Raw genomic sequence first — 15,583 nt, 5'->3', positions numbered from 1 at the left:
ACCACACACATAACCATCAAAACGGTTTAATGCCTGATTTCTTATAATTATGTGTGGAGTGTGTAACAGATAAAATCTCTTCAGATTCAGAAAATGTGTGTGTGTGTGTGTGCCCCGCTTTAGTCGATATGGACCCATAGTCGACATGAACTGGACTATGTTGACGTCAGCTTTTATTCCTGCATTTGTTTTTTCTCGTGTTGTCAAGCAATAAAGAAAATTAACGATTACTTGATTATGATGTGTAATTAATTAAACTAATTAACTTTGCCAAAAACATGCTGAAATAAGCCCTTGATGCATTTTTATTTAAATTAATTACATTATTATAAAGATGTACACAGTATATAAACAAACAAGTAGCTTCATAAAGATATGTATTGTTTTTACCAATCTTAAACAGAAGCAATTGGTTTTATTTCACTAAAATAAAACATCAGGTCAATATAAAATGCTGAAGTTAACACATCAAAAAACAGAAAGTGAACTTTTCTGAGCAATAAATATTGAATGTTGAACTTGTTGCTTTTCCTCTACTCGATATCGGTACTCATCAGTAGAGATGTCCGATATTATCGAACTGCCGATATTATCGGCCGATAAATGCTTTCAAATGTAATATCGGAAATTATCGGTATCGGTTTCAAAAAGTAAAATTTATGACTTTTTAAAACGTCGCTGTGTACACGGACGTAGAGAGAAGTACAGAGCGCCAATAAACCTGATGATAAGAACAAGAAGAGGGCGAGGCAACTTGCAGGTAACAGTAGACATAAAAAATGTGATTAACGTGCTAAATATGACTGTAATTAAACGCAACTAACACCATGATTTGACACTGTTTTCCACTATTAAGTAGACAAACTATGTACTATCATTCAGTTTTTATTCTTTTCTTTAATAATTAACACATTAACACACATTTAATAATTAACACATCAGTTTAAACAGGAAAGAGCCGAGCAATGTTGGAGCAATGTTATTAAGTTGAACTCGTAACAAGATCGATGCTGATAGGAAAGTTCGAGCATGAACTACTAAAAATGTATGGAAACATATAGTACCTCAGGTCGGATGGCTTCCAAGAACTCCAAAATAAACCTGTATTCATTATCTCCTTTAGCTCCATGGCCCTGTGCTATGGAAAACAACAACACTTTAATATCCAATCACCTTTTATATTGCAGTTACTTTCAGAAGAGTATGCAGGATAGACAGTAAAAATACATTAAATATCTTAGAAGTTGGGAAACATTTTCAACCATACAAACCTCTGAACTGCATAGTTTTTTCATGGAGGTTGATTTCAAGATTCTGAAACACAAAAGGTTGGCACTTTAGGAGCGAACACAACAGTAAATCTAAACCAAGATGGAACTTAAGGAGAAGACAAACACTCAAAAATAGCAAATGTTACTGTGAGGATAACTAAAGCATTCAAGATGTGTCCATCTTCAGGAGGTTATTGTGTGACTGTTTACTTTTTATTTGAGGTGTAACTAACATACGGTACTCTCTCCTTAGGCCAAAGAAGATGAACCAACTGTCATCATGTTTCAGGTTTTCATTGGAGAGCCTGAACCTCAGCTGGCAATTCCATTAAAAGTCTTGCATTATTTATGGCACACTGGTCCAACAGATGCTGTGTGATTATGATGTGTGTGGGTAACTTAATACCAGAGGTGTGGACTCGAGTCACATGACTTGGACTCGAGTCAGACTCGAGTCATGAATTTGATGACTTTAGACTCGACTTGACAAAATGTAAAAAGACTTGCAACTCGACTTAGACTTTAACATCAATGACTTGTGACTTCACTTGGACTTGAGCCTTTTGAATTGACATGACTTGACATGACTTGCTACTTTCCCCAAAACCCAAAGATGAAAAAGTTATTCGGGAGCGCTCCGTATTTTTCATTGTGTACTTGTCTATCAGCGTTGCGTGTGTCAGCTGGTGTGCTCTCAGTACAACAGCCAATCAAATTAGATCTACTTTGTTTTCATCACACAGCATTCGTCCAATCAAATTGCAGGACAACCAACGAAGAAGACATGTCCAAACCACACGCCAGTGAACAAAAAATGATACCTAAAATAATTTTGTTTGGGTATAAAAATTACGAGGTGGTCAACACAAAACGGTTTGCAGTATGCAACACATGCGGTTCGAAAATGACTGATGGAGAGGCAACAACTTCCAACTTCGTCCGGCATTTGAAGTTGCACAAAGAACGGTAAGTTTTGAATGTAAGATAACGTTTATTGGCTAAGTAACGTGACTTTTATTTGCTGTGTAGTTAAATCAGTGAGGCTGTAAACTCACTGCTAACGTTATAACGTTATTGCGAACACGGGAATCTGTTGCAGTTCACTACCTTATTCATACTTTTTGTTCAGTGATTTTTTTTAAGCAGGGTTACGTTAGTCAATATATCACACGTAACGTTAGACGGCGGTCAGCAGCACCGCGTATTTTAGCCACCTAAAAAGACAAAAATAGTGAAATAAAGGTCAGTTAAAATGTATACTATATTATGAATATGTGTACCGTTTTAGCTAGCTTTCTGACATACTGTTGGTTGTTTACCTCAGTGGTCCCCAACCACCGGGCCGCGGCCCGGTACTGGTCCGTGGATCGATTGGTATCGGGCCGCACAAGAAATAATTTTTTTTTTCTCTTTTTTTAATTAAATCAACATAAAAAACACAAGATACACTTACAAGTAGTGCACCAACCCAAAACAACTCTCTCCCCCCTTTTGTTCTGGGCATTGAACATGAAGACTCTTCCTTCACTGTTCCGAGTGGCCATGAGAGTCTTGGCAGTGCCTGCCTCCAGTGCTCCAGTGGAGCGAGTTTTCAGCCATGGTGGCATCATACTACGCCCCCATCGTGCACAAATGACTGACAGACTCTTGGCTAATTTGGTCTTTTGCAAATGCAATGCAGCATAGGGCCCTGACATATAAAAAGTACAACTTTTTTGTTATGTTCACGTATATGTCATGTTTTTTCAATGTTAACACTTTTGTACAAATAAGTACATTTGCACTTTATTTTTCAATGTGTTTGTTCTGTAAAGGAATGAGTTAGTGTTTAAAATGACTGGTTAATAGTGCTACTATAAAGTGCAATGTCAGCACAATTTTCTTTCCTGCAATTTAAAATGCACTTGTTTTAATAAATAAATACAGCGTTTGAAAAGCATACACAATCTGTGTTAATATATTAGTCTGTGGTTAAAAGGACTTGAAAGGACTCGAAACTCAAAATGCAGGACTTAGGACTTGACTTGAGACTTTCCAGTCTTGACTTTGGACTTGACTCGGGGCTTGCCTGTCTTGACTCGGGACTTGACTCGGACTTGAGGGCAAAGACTTGAGACTTACTTGTGACTTGCAAAACAATGACTTGGTCCCACCTCTGCTTAATACACATAGAGCATAATGAGTGCATTGTAGAAAACATAATGTCTATAATAAAAATTAGCAAACAGCAGTGAGAGTTGAAGCTTTTTTGGTCAAAGGAAGACAAAAGTTGAAAGTTCCAGGTATAATAATAGTTTAGTTAACAATGCATCTGAAGAAGATATACGGCATAAGTGTGTGAGATAATGTTTCCTCTAATTACTGTTAGGTATGCATTAAGACTCATGCTTTTGTAGATTTGAAGAAGAAAAAAATGTCCAAACTTTTTCAAGCATGGGCTGCATACTGGAAACAAATCAAAAAATGTGACGGCCACCTTGATATTTTCAATATTTTTAAAAAGGGAAAACCAATCCAATATTAATGGAGATATAAATGTAAATGTAGCTTAAATGTACATGATGGGTTTCTCAATGCAAAGCGCTTTGAGTCACTGCAAAAAAAAACGTTAAATCAATATAATTCACTTTACTTCACAATAAGCTAAGAAGATAGTGAAAAAAGCTTTAAGTTATCCACAATTCAACATTTTCTCGTTTTTGGTCTGCCTTCTAGCGCACATTTTGGAGCTGCTGGCCACAAATGGCACACGTATCAGTGCTCCAAACACAGAAATGATCCAAAATCAAAAACACTGTGAAATGTTGCAGATTAAAAAAAGGTTGCAAACACAAAAACACAGCAGGGTCAAAAAGAAATGCAAAATAAATGAGGATGTTCCAATCAAAGTTTTATGCTGCCAATTCCGATACCGATCATCCTTGAGTGAGATCAGCCGATACTAATACCAATCACATAGATTTATTTGTATTTTAACAATTTAACACCCTATTTAAAAAAAGTTCCTTATTCTCTTTTATTACATACAATTTTGTATGAGCAAAAACTACTATCCATTACTCATTTAAATCCTTTGATTGTATCCCGGTGTACAGGGAATTATTCCCTGAGTTTGTAAAAATTCATAGAAAACAAAAAAAGAATTTGGAGAAAATAAAAATGTCAATGTAATCACTCTAGTGTTGACCATATACTGTACTAATACTACCTTTGGTATCAACACCACCAGTTTATGGGTCGATCTGCCGTCCCCTTTTGTGTCGTGTACTGACTGCGATAATGCTGACACACCAACAATTGTATTATATTATTCACTCTCTAGACTTTTATTAATCTACTTGTCAATTTCCTGGTAAATAGCTGCTTGCTTTCTGCTGCGATGCGGTTACATCTACACTTCTAAAAAGTTTACTCCGCATTTATTTATTGTGTTTAAAACTAGCTCAGCTGTTAGCTTAGCTATTAGGATACCTTTCCCCCGGACTTGCTCTCAGTGTGCAACATGTTTAGCCTTCTCCTTCAGTAATAATGGTACGTAATAATGACAGTTACGATACTAACAAATTTATTTGTCGTAATAAACTCAGGGAAGCAGCTTGACACAGTGTAGAGTGACACATAATTAGCTGCTAGCTCCTTGTCAGCCAGAGAGGATTGGCATTTGTTATAGACATTAAAATGTATTCATCAGCAATGATGATTATGTACTTTTTCATGAAAACCGAATGATACTGATGTGGGGCCTATCAATGGTCAAAAAAAAAATGGTCTAAAAAAACCAACAACATGCACAAACCTTTAAACAACTGCATGAAATGCTGCAAGTTCACAGAAGAAAATGGAAGTTTGGGAGGCAACCATTGGAGCCACTTGACTTTTTGTTTTACTTGTCATCATTAGGTGTTGCAACTTGCCTGTGCACAAACAGTACTAAATAAATAAAGTTTGATTGATTGATTGAACGACAAGGTAGGCGCACTCCTCTTTGGTAAACACTTAGCAGTAATATTTCACAATACCTGTTGCACCGTACGTAGCTGATGTTAGCGTTGAATGAGAACGAGACCCAAAACAAAATCAGATTTGCCCAGTGGCGGGCCGTGCGTTTCCCACCTAGGCCTTCTTGAGTTACGTCCGACTTCAATGATTACCTCTCAAAATACCATCATTGATGTCACCACATGACCATTGCTAGAGAAATACTATACAGAAACACATTTACGCACTACTGGGCATTGTACAAAACGGGTTATTTTCTGGCACATTTAAAAATCAATAAACCCGCATCAGCAATTAAAACATATATTATGTGGTACTGTCAACATTAAAATCGCAAAAAACATATTAAACGTGAAAAAATTCAGAAATAAAATATCTGAACTCACATTTCAGCTGAGCTAGCTTCCGGGGTTGGCCAACATGGCCTCGCAAGATGTAGTTTCTCTTTAAATATCCTTCTTGAAAATGGCCTTGCAAATATATATGTTGTCTTGTCTAATCATAAAAGAGGCAGACGAGGCGTGTTGGCTGAGTACTTAAAGTTTACTCCACAGCGTGCTCATCAAAAACATCCCGGTGCATGTCTACAATCAACAACCTAAATGGGGCTACTGTGCATGCTCTTCACTACTGTGGCATGCTGGGTAATGGAGTTCATATGTTACCTGGCGCATAACATCACTATATATCTGCCTTAGGCCATCCAGAAGGCCTTACTGACAACAACTCGTGATCTGATTGGCTATCGCAACTATCTGTCAAATGTTTGTGTCCGTTCACTTACAGCGCATAGCAGAGGTGTGGACTCGAGTCACATGACTTGGACTCGAGTCAGACTCGAGTCATGAATTTGATGACTTTAGACTCGACTTGACAAAATGTAAAAAGACTTGCAACTCGACTTAGACTTTAACATCAATGACTTGTGACTTCACTTGGACTTGAGCCTTTTGAATTGACATGACTTGACATGACTTGCTACTTTCCCCAAAACCCAAAGATGAAAAAGTTATTCGGGAGCGCTCCGTATTTTTCATTGTGTACTTGTCTATCAGCGTTGCGTGTGTCAGCTGGTGTGCTCTCAGTACAACAGCCAATCAAATTAGATCTACTTTGTTTTCATCACACAGCATTCATCCAATCAAATTGCAGGACAACCAACGAAGAAGACATGTCCAAACCACACGCCAGTGAACAAAAAATGATACCTAAAATAATTTTGTTTGGGTATAAAAATTACGAGGTGGTCAACACAAAACGGTTTGCAGTATGCAACACATGCGGTTCGAAAATTACTGATGGAGAGGCAACAACTTCCAACTTCGTCCGGCATTTGAAGTTGCACAAAGAACAGTAAGTTTTGAATGTAAGATAACGTTTATTGGCTAAGTAACGTGACTTTTATTTGCTGTGTAGTTAAATCAGTGAGGCTGTAAACTCACTGCTAACGTTATAACGTTATTGCAAACACGGGAATCTGTTGCAGTTCACTACCTTATTCATACTTTTTGTTCAGTGATTTTTTTTAAGCAGGGTTACGTTAGTCAATATATCACACGTAACGTTAGACGGCGGTCAGCAGCACCGCGTATTTTAGCCACCTAAAAAAAGACAAAAATAGTAAAATAAAGGTAAAATAAATACTACGCCCCCATCGTGCACAAATGACTGACAGACTCTTGGCTAATTTGGTCTTTTGCAGATGCAATGCAGCATAGGGCCCTGACATATAAAAAGTACAACTTTTTTGTTATGTTCACGTATATGTCATGTTTTTTCAATGTTAACACTTTTGTACAAATAAGTACATTTGCACTTTATTTTTTAATGTGTTTGTTCTGTAAAGGAATGAGTTTATGTTTAAAATGACTGGTTAATAGTGCTATTATGAAGTGCAATGTCAGCACAATTTTCTTTCCTGCAATTTAAAATGCACTTGTTTTAATAAATAAATACAGCGTTTGAAAAGCATACACAATCTGTGTTAATATATTAGTCTGTGGTTAAAAGGACTTGAAAGGACTCGAAACTCAAAATGCAGGACTTAGGACTTGACTTGAGACTTTCCAGTCTTGACTTTGGACTTGACTCGGGGCTTGCCTGTCTTGACTCGGACTTGAGGGCAAAGACTTGAGACTTACTTGTGACTTGCAAAACAATGACTTGGTCCCACCTCTGGCGCATAGACGCCTGCATTGTTGATTCTGAAGGCTTCGGGCAGATTTGGTACAGCATGGCAACATAAGCTAGCTGAATTCTGATTGGATAAAAACTCTATAACCTAAAACCAACAGCGTTGGAAGGAGCATAATATGACATGAAGAGAATATGAATACTTTTAGATATTTAAGGAAAGTAAACAAAAAATACTTTTATCTTTAATTATGATCATGATTTCTGGTTATGTTAGGCCAGACGGCACACCACTGGATTTGCCCCATGTCAGCCACCGTCCAAAAGGGCTCCCGGGCCGCACTTTGAATATCCTTTACTCTCTAAGTTGACATCTTTGGTCGACATGCTCCTCAGCACACAAGCTAAAATATTCATATACCGACATTATCCACACCTATTAATCGAGATGGGGTTCTCACATTGAGAATAAAAATATGAAGCTGGACCAAGTCGACTACTGTCTTACCTTAGCATCGCTCAACTCCACCCGGAGAAAAATCTCTCCATGACGCTGGGCCCAGTAAACATGAGGAGTGAGGATCTCCATTGTCAACTACTAGTTCCTTCTAGATATCGACATGCCAATGTGTTCCTTTCAAAATGCTTAAAGACACCATCAACACCGCAGTAGTGAAGGAACTTCCGGGAGGAGGCTTCTTCTTTGGGCTTGAGCAGCAGCTTCCATCTAACTTAGTACATTACCGCCACCTATTGGACCGGAAAGTCGTGTAGTTATCTTGGCACTGAAGGAAAAAAAGAAACATTTGTTGATTGTATACAGGGGCAGCACGGTGGCACAGGGTTAGTACAGAGGTACAGGCGGATGGTTCTTTTTCTCTTTGGTCCGGAGGACACAACGTCCACAGTTTCCAAAAACAATTTGAAATGTGGACTCGTCAGACCACAGAACACTTTTCCACTTTGTATCAGTCCATCTTCGATGAGCTCAGGCCCAGCGAAGCCGACGGCGTTTCTGGGTGTTGTTGATAAACGATTTTCGCCTTGCACAGGAGAGTTTTAACTTGCACTTACAGATGTAGCGACCAACTGTAGTTACTGACAGTGGGTTTCTGAAGTGTTCCTGAGCCCATGTGGTGATATCCTTTACACACTGATGTCGCTTGTTGATGCAGTACAGCCTGAGGGATCGAAGGTCACGGGCTTAGCTGCTTACGTGCAGTGATTTCTCCAGATTCTCTGAACCCTTTGATGATATTACGGACCGTAGATGGTGAAATCCCTAAATTCCTTGCAATAGCTGGTTGAGAAAGGTTTTTCTTAAACTGTTCAACAATTTGCTCACGCATTTGTTGACAAAGTGGTGACCCTCGCCCCATCCTTGTTTGTGAATGACTGAGCATTTCAAGGAATCTACTTTTATACCCAATCATGGCACCCACCTGTTCCCAATTTGCCTGTTCACCTGTGGGATGTTCCAAATAAGTGTTTGATGAGCATTCCTCAACTTTATCAGTATTTATTGCCACCTTTCCCAACTTCTTTGTCATGCGTTGCTGGCATCAAATTCTAAAGTTAATGATTATCCATCCATCCATCCATCTTCTTCCGCTTATCCGAGGTCGGGTCGCGGGGGCAGCAGCCTAAGCAGGGAAGCCCAGACTTCCCTCTCCCCAGCCACTTCGTCCAGCTCCTCCCGGGGGATCCCGAGGCGTTCCCAGGCCAGCCGGGAGACATAGTCTTCCCAACATGTCCTGGGTCTTCCTCGTGGCCTCCTACCGGTCGGACATGCCCTAAACACCTCCTTAGGGAGGCGCTCGGGTGGCATCCTGACCAGATGCCCGAACCACCTCATCTGGCTCCTCTCGATGTGGAGGAGCAGCGGCTTTACTTTGAGCTCCCCCCGGATGACAGAGCTTCTCACCCTATCTCTAAGGGAGAGCCCCGCCACCCGGCGGAGGAAACTCATTTCGGCCGCTTGTACCCGTGATCTTGTCCTTTCGGTCATAACCCAAAGCTCATGACCATAGGTGAGGATGGGAACGTAGATCGACCGGTAAATTGAGAGCTTTGCCTTCCGGCTCAGCTCCTTCTTCACCACAACGGATCGATACAGCGTCCGCATTACTGAAGACGCCGCACCGATCCGCCTGTCGATCTCACGATCCACTCTTCCCTCACTCGTGAACAAGACTCCGAGGTACTTGAACTCCTCCACTTGGGGCAAGATCTCCTCCCCAACCCGGAGATGGCACTCCACCCTTTTCCGGGCGAGAACCATGGACTCGGACTTGGAGGTGCTGATTCTCATCCCAGTCGCTTCACACTCGGCTGCGAACCGATCCAGTGAGAGCTGAAGATCCTGGCCAGATGAAGCCATCAGGACCAAATCATCTGCAAAAAGCAGAGACCTAATCCTGCAGCCACCAAACCGGATCCCCTCAACGCCTTGACTGCGCCTAGAAATTCTGTCCATAAAGGTTATGAACAGAATCGGTGACAAAGGGCAGCCTTGGCGGAGTCCAACCCTCACCGGAAACGTGTCCGACTTACTGCCGGCAATGCGAACCAAGCTCTGACACTGATCATACAGGGAGCGGACCGCCACAATCAGACAGTCCGAAACCCCATACTCTCTGAGCACTCCCCACAGGACTTCCCGAGGGACATGGTCGAATGCCTTCTCCAAGTCCACAAAGCACATGTAGACTGGTTGGGCAAACTCCCATGCACCCTCAAGGACCCTGCCCAGAGTATAGAGCTGGTCCACAGTTCCACGACCAGGACGAAAACCACACTGTTCCTCCTGAATCCAAGGTTCGACTATCCGGCGTAGCCTCCTCTCCAGTACACCTGAATAGACCTTACCGGGAAGGCTGAGGAGTGTGATCCCACGATAGTTAGAACACACCCTCCGGTTCCCCTTTTTAAAGAGAGGAACCACCACCCCGGTCTGCCAATCCAGAGGTACTGCCCCCGATGTCCACGCGATGCTGCAGAGTCTTGTCAACCAAGACAGCCCTACAGCATCCAGAGCCTTAAGGAACTCCGGGTTATTTGCAAAAAAAAATTTTTTTTATCAGTTTGAACATCAAATATGTTGTCTTTGTAGCATATTCAACTGAATATGGGTTGAAAATGATTTGCAAATCATTGCATTCCGTTTATATTTACATCTAACACAATTTCCCAACTCATATGGAACCGGGGTTTGTAGATGATGCTACAAATTTGCTAAATAAACCACATGATGTTAGTACATCAGTCGAGGAAAATTATAAACCTACATAAATAACATACTGTAATTTGATTTTGACATACTTTTTTTTATCTTAATAGATTGAAAATTAACACCAATGAGTTGATTGATGAATGTTAGCACATAATTTATTCAGAAAAAATAAATAACGACAAATAAAGTATATATCCTATTAACCGCAACAGGCAATTGTAAAAAAAAACAACCAACAACAACAACATTAAGATGTGTTCAATTTCAGAATGCGTGTGTTCTATTTTTAAACAAAGAAAACAATCTGAAGTTGTCTTTATTTTTAAGTTATCGTTCCGTGATTTTACCAGTCTGGCCCACTTGGGAGTAGATTTTTCTCCATGTGGCCCCCAATCTAAAATTAGTTTGACACCCCTCGGTTAGTACATGTTCCCCCCACCTCTAAAGACATGCACCTGGGGATAGGTTGATTGGCAACACTAAATTGGCCCTAGTGCAGGGGTCGGCAACTCAAAACATTGAAAAAGCCATTTGGACCAAAAATACAAAAAACAAATCTGTCTGGAGCTGCAAAAAATGAAAAGTCGTATATGAGTCTTATAATGAAGGCAACACATGAGGTAAGTGTCTATATTGGCTATATTAGCCTACTATCAAAACGACTATGTGTGAAACAAATCTTCGTTGACAGAAATGTTGAAATGTAATATTTATTCTTCACATTTTTAAAACATTAGTAAATCAGAGGCTACTTTTGAGATAACTCCTGGAAATCACTGGCTTAGAATGGCCAAAGGTCCAAGTTTAAGGAAACGGCAGGCTGTCTTCTTCTAATGGATTTATTACAATCTTTGGCAAGCTAAGTAACGTTTGCTGTGGTCTGGAACAACATCTGAAATGCAGCCAATATTACATACAGATAATGTGTCATGAGACATGCAAATCTAAATTATATACAAAGAGGATAACAGTCAAATAAATTAAATGAGCTCAAATATACCTACAAATGAGGCATAATGATGCAATATGTACATACAGCTAGCTTAAATAGCCTGATTAGCACTCCAACAAGTCAATAACATCAACAAAGTGCACCATTGTGCATTCACGCACAGCATGAAACTTTTGGTGGACAAAATGAGACAAAGGAGTGGAAGATTTTACATGTAAACAAACATTTGCGTCACAGTCCACACTATGGTGAGTTGAAGAACCGCCAAAATTAGTAGGACAAAACGATGTTCACCAAATACTCCAATCAGTGAAGCATACATACAAACATATTAAACAGTGGGCTTTCTAACAATTGGGAATTTTTGTGTCATGTTTGTCCTCAAACAAATACCATACTAAAACCCCAAAAATATATTTACCCAATCTTTTTCCATTTTCAATCCTTTTTCAAAAATGCTCCAGGGAGCCACTCGGGCGGTGCCAAAGAGAGCCGTGGGTTGGTGACCCCCGCCCTACTGTGTGAATGTGAGTGTGAATGTGGTTTGTCTATCTGTGTTGGCCCTGTGACGAGGTGGCGACTTGTCCAGGGTGTACCCCGCCTTCCGCCCAAATGCAGCTGAGATAGGCTCCAGCACCCCCCCGTGAACCCCAGAAGGGACAAGCGGTAGAAAATGGATGGATGGATGATTGTATACAATAATAAACAATAATGCTTCAGCGACCCAGAGAGGGGTAGAAAATGGATGGATGGATCATAAATTCAACTAAACGTGTCTTCTTTTGATACAACATAATTTTTAACATCAATCAAAAGTTTGGACATTGCTTTCATTAAAATATTTGATGCTAAAAATACAATTCTATATTTGTATATATATTATTCAATAATCTGGCATATTTATTGACACACTGTTGCAGATGTCATTTAACATACTCTGTACGTGACAAATAAGCATATCAATGAATAGATAAGTAATTTGGTGATTCAAATTTTCCCCACAATTAAAACACAGGACAAATATTTTAGGCTAACCAAAAATGATCAATACACTTACTTGGGAACAATATTAATACACACAACATAAAAATATGTACCAATATCAACAAGATAATAAAACTACCTGCTTTTGTTACATGGAATTGTTTGACAAAAATAAAACCAATAGAGCAAAATCGGTTGACAAAAGTGGTGTTTATCTAAATAAACTGGCTTTTTTCCCCCAAAGTTCTCGTGTCTGATAACTTGAGTTTGTAGACAATATAACAATGTATAAACACAACAATGTCAAAAATGTAACAAAATGAACAACACAGCAACAACAACAGAACACAGATATTTGTGAAAACAAACATTATAGAAAACTGAAGAACATGCAGTGGTGTGCCGTCAGGGCCAGCAAGACCTTCTCTGCTGGCCTAACATAAATCATGATCATTAATGAATAAAAGGTCATTTTATTTTTAATTCTTAATGTCATGTTAGGCTCCAGTGTGGCTCTTTTAACCAATCAGAATTAAGCTACCTTGTTGCCAGCGCTGTATGAATTCTGCCGGAGGCCTTCTGACCCAACGTTAGCGGCGGCTGTGCAGTTTAACGAACGGAGGACATTCATTAACTTAAGAAGACATACATCAACAGACTGGTGCGATAGCCGGTCAGAACACAAGATGTTGACAGTAGCCTTACGTTGAACGTGATTTGTGAATGGATACTAACCTGTCACTCCCAGGCATCCGATCACAAGTTGCGATTTACAAAAGCAGAAAGTGGCACCAGAGCCATACCCGGCCAGCAGAGAAATCAGCAGTATTCGATTTTTTAACTAACAAAGTAGCAAAGCAAAACGTTGCTTAGGTGGCAGATATAATGGTTTGCCTGCCACTTCCACTCAAATCAACCAACTACGAGCGGTGTTGTGAGTTCAAATATATTTTTTCACATTCAATGTTTTTTACAATTTTTTTTTTTTGACAATACCACATGCGATGTGGGTTTATTTATTTTTAGATGCTCCAAAAATGGCCCTTTTTGTACACTAGTGACAAATTGAGGTGATTCAATGCTCAGTAGTGCGCAAGTGTGTTTCTGTATAGTATTTTATATGCCGTGGTCAGGTGGCGACATAAATTATGGTATTTTGAGAGGTATTTATTGAAGTTGGACTGAGAAGAACATCACTGAAGGCCTAGGTGAGAAACGCAAGGCCCGCCACTGAGGATATGAAAATCGCATCACTCCCAGTAGCGGATACTGATCCGCATTGCATCGATATTTGGACCAATCCGGCCGCCCCTTTTTGATTGATTGATTGATTGATTGAGACTTTTATTAGTAGGTTGCACAGTGAAGTACATATTCCGTACAATTGACCACTAAATGGTAACACCCGAATAAGTTTTTCAACTTGTTAAAGTCGGGGTCCACTTGATTCATGATACAGATATACAGGTAAAAGCCAGTAAATTAGAATATTTTGAAAAACTTGATTTATTTCAGTAATTGCATTCAAAAGGTGTAACTTGTACATTATATTTATTCATTGCACACAGACTGATGCATTCAAATGTTTATTTCATTTAATTTTGATGATTTGAAGTGGCAACAAATGAAAATCCAAAATTCCGTGTGTCACAAAATTAGAATATTACTTAAGGCTAATACAAAAAAGGGATTTTTAGAAATGTTGGCCAACTGAAAAGTATGAAAATGAAAAATATGAGCATGTACAATACTCAATATTTGGTTGGAGCTCCTTTTGCCTCTATTACTGTGTTAATGCGGCGTGGCATGGAGTCGACGAGTTTCTGGCACTGCTCAGGTGTTATGAGAGCCCAGGTTGCTCTGATAGTGGCCTTCAACTCTTCTGCGTTTTTGGGTCTGGCATTCTGCATCTTCCTTTTCACAATACCCCACAGATTTTCTATGGGGCTAAGGTCAGGGGAGTTGGCGGGCCAATTTAGAACAGAAATACCATGGTCCGTAAACCAGGCACGGGTAGATTTTGCGCTGTGTGCAGGCGCCAAGTCCTGTTGGAACTTGAAATCTCCATCTCCATAGAGCAGGTCAGCAGCAGGAAGCATGAAGTGCTCTAAAACTTGCTGGTAGACGGCTGCGTTGACCCTGGATCTCAGGAAACAGAGTGGACCGACACCAGCAGATGACATGGCACCCCAAACCATCACTGATGGTGGAAACTTTACACTAGACTTCAGGCAACGTGGATCCTGTGCCTCTCCTGTCTTCCTCCAGACTCTGGGACCTCGATTTCCAAAGGAAATGCAAAATTTGCATGGTTGGGTGATGGTTTGGGGTGCCATGTCATCTGCTGGTGTCGGTCCACTCTGTTTCCTGAGATCCAGGGTCAACGCAGCCGTCTACCAGCAAGTTTTAGAGCACTTCATGCTTCCTGCTGCTGACCTGCTCTATGGAGATGGAGATTTCAAGTTCCAACAGGACTTGGCGCCTGCACACAGCGCAAAATCTACCCGTGCCTGGTTTACGGACCATGGTATTTCTGTTCTAAATTGGCCCGCCAACTCCCCTGACCTTAGCCCCATAGAAAATCTGTGGGGTATTGTGAAAAGGAAGATGCAGAATGCCAGACCCAAAAACGCAGAAGAGTTGAAGGCCACTATCAGAGCAACCTGGGCTCTCATAACACCTGAGCAGTGCCAGAAACTCATCGACTCCATGCCACGCCGCATTAACGCAGTAATTGAGGCAAAAGGAGCTCCAACCAAGTATTGAGTATTGGACATGCTCATATTTTTCATTTTCATACTTTTCAGTTGGCCAACATTTCTAAAAATCCCTTTTTTGTATTAGCCTTAAGTAATATTCTAATTTTGTGACACACGGAATTTTGGATTTTCATTTGTTGCCACTTCAAATCATCAAAATTAAATGAAATAAACATTTGAATGCATCAGTCTGTGTGCAATGAATAAATATAATGTACAAGTTACACCTTTTGAATGCAATTACTGAAATAAA

At 40.1% G+C, this 15,583-nt stretch overlaps 1 protein-coding gene across 1 annotated transcript in view; it reads right to left on the bottom strand.

Moving 5' to 3' along the window:
- The window catches only part of LOC133616237 (very-long-chain (3R)-3-hydroxyacyl-CoA dehydratase-like), a 34,264-nt gene extending 26,145 nt beyond the window's left edge, over window positions 1-8,119 (bottom strand). The window contains exons 1-3 of the mRNA XM_061975416.2: window positions 7,912-8,119; window positions 1,272-1,314; window positions 1,065-1,138 (exon numbers count right to left, since the gene is read on the bottom strand). Of these exons, the coding sequence (XP_061831400.1) occupies window positions 1,065-1,138; window positions 1,272-1,314; window positions 7,912-7,992 (198 nt within the window). The 5' untranslated portion in view covers window positions 7,993-8,119. The remainder of the gene's footprint in view (window positions 1-1,064; window positions 1,139-1,271; window positions 1,315-7,911) is intronic.
- Window positions 8,120-15,583: the final 7,464 nt, after the last annotated feature.

The sequence above is a fragment of the Nerophis lumbriciformis genome, linkage group LG15, assembly GCF_033978685.3.
Source record: "Nerophis lumbriciformis linkage group LG15, RoL_Nlum_v2.1, whole genome shotgun sequence".
NCBI classification, from domain to species: domain Eukaryota; kingdom Metazoa; phylum Chordata; class Actinopteri; order Syngnathiformes; family Syngnathidae; genus Nerophis; species Nerophis lumbriciformis.
The sequence above is the reverse complement of the archived record's forward strand: the minus strand, read 5'-3'. Positions and strand labels throughout refer to the sequence as shown.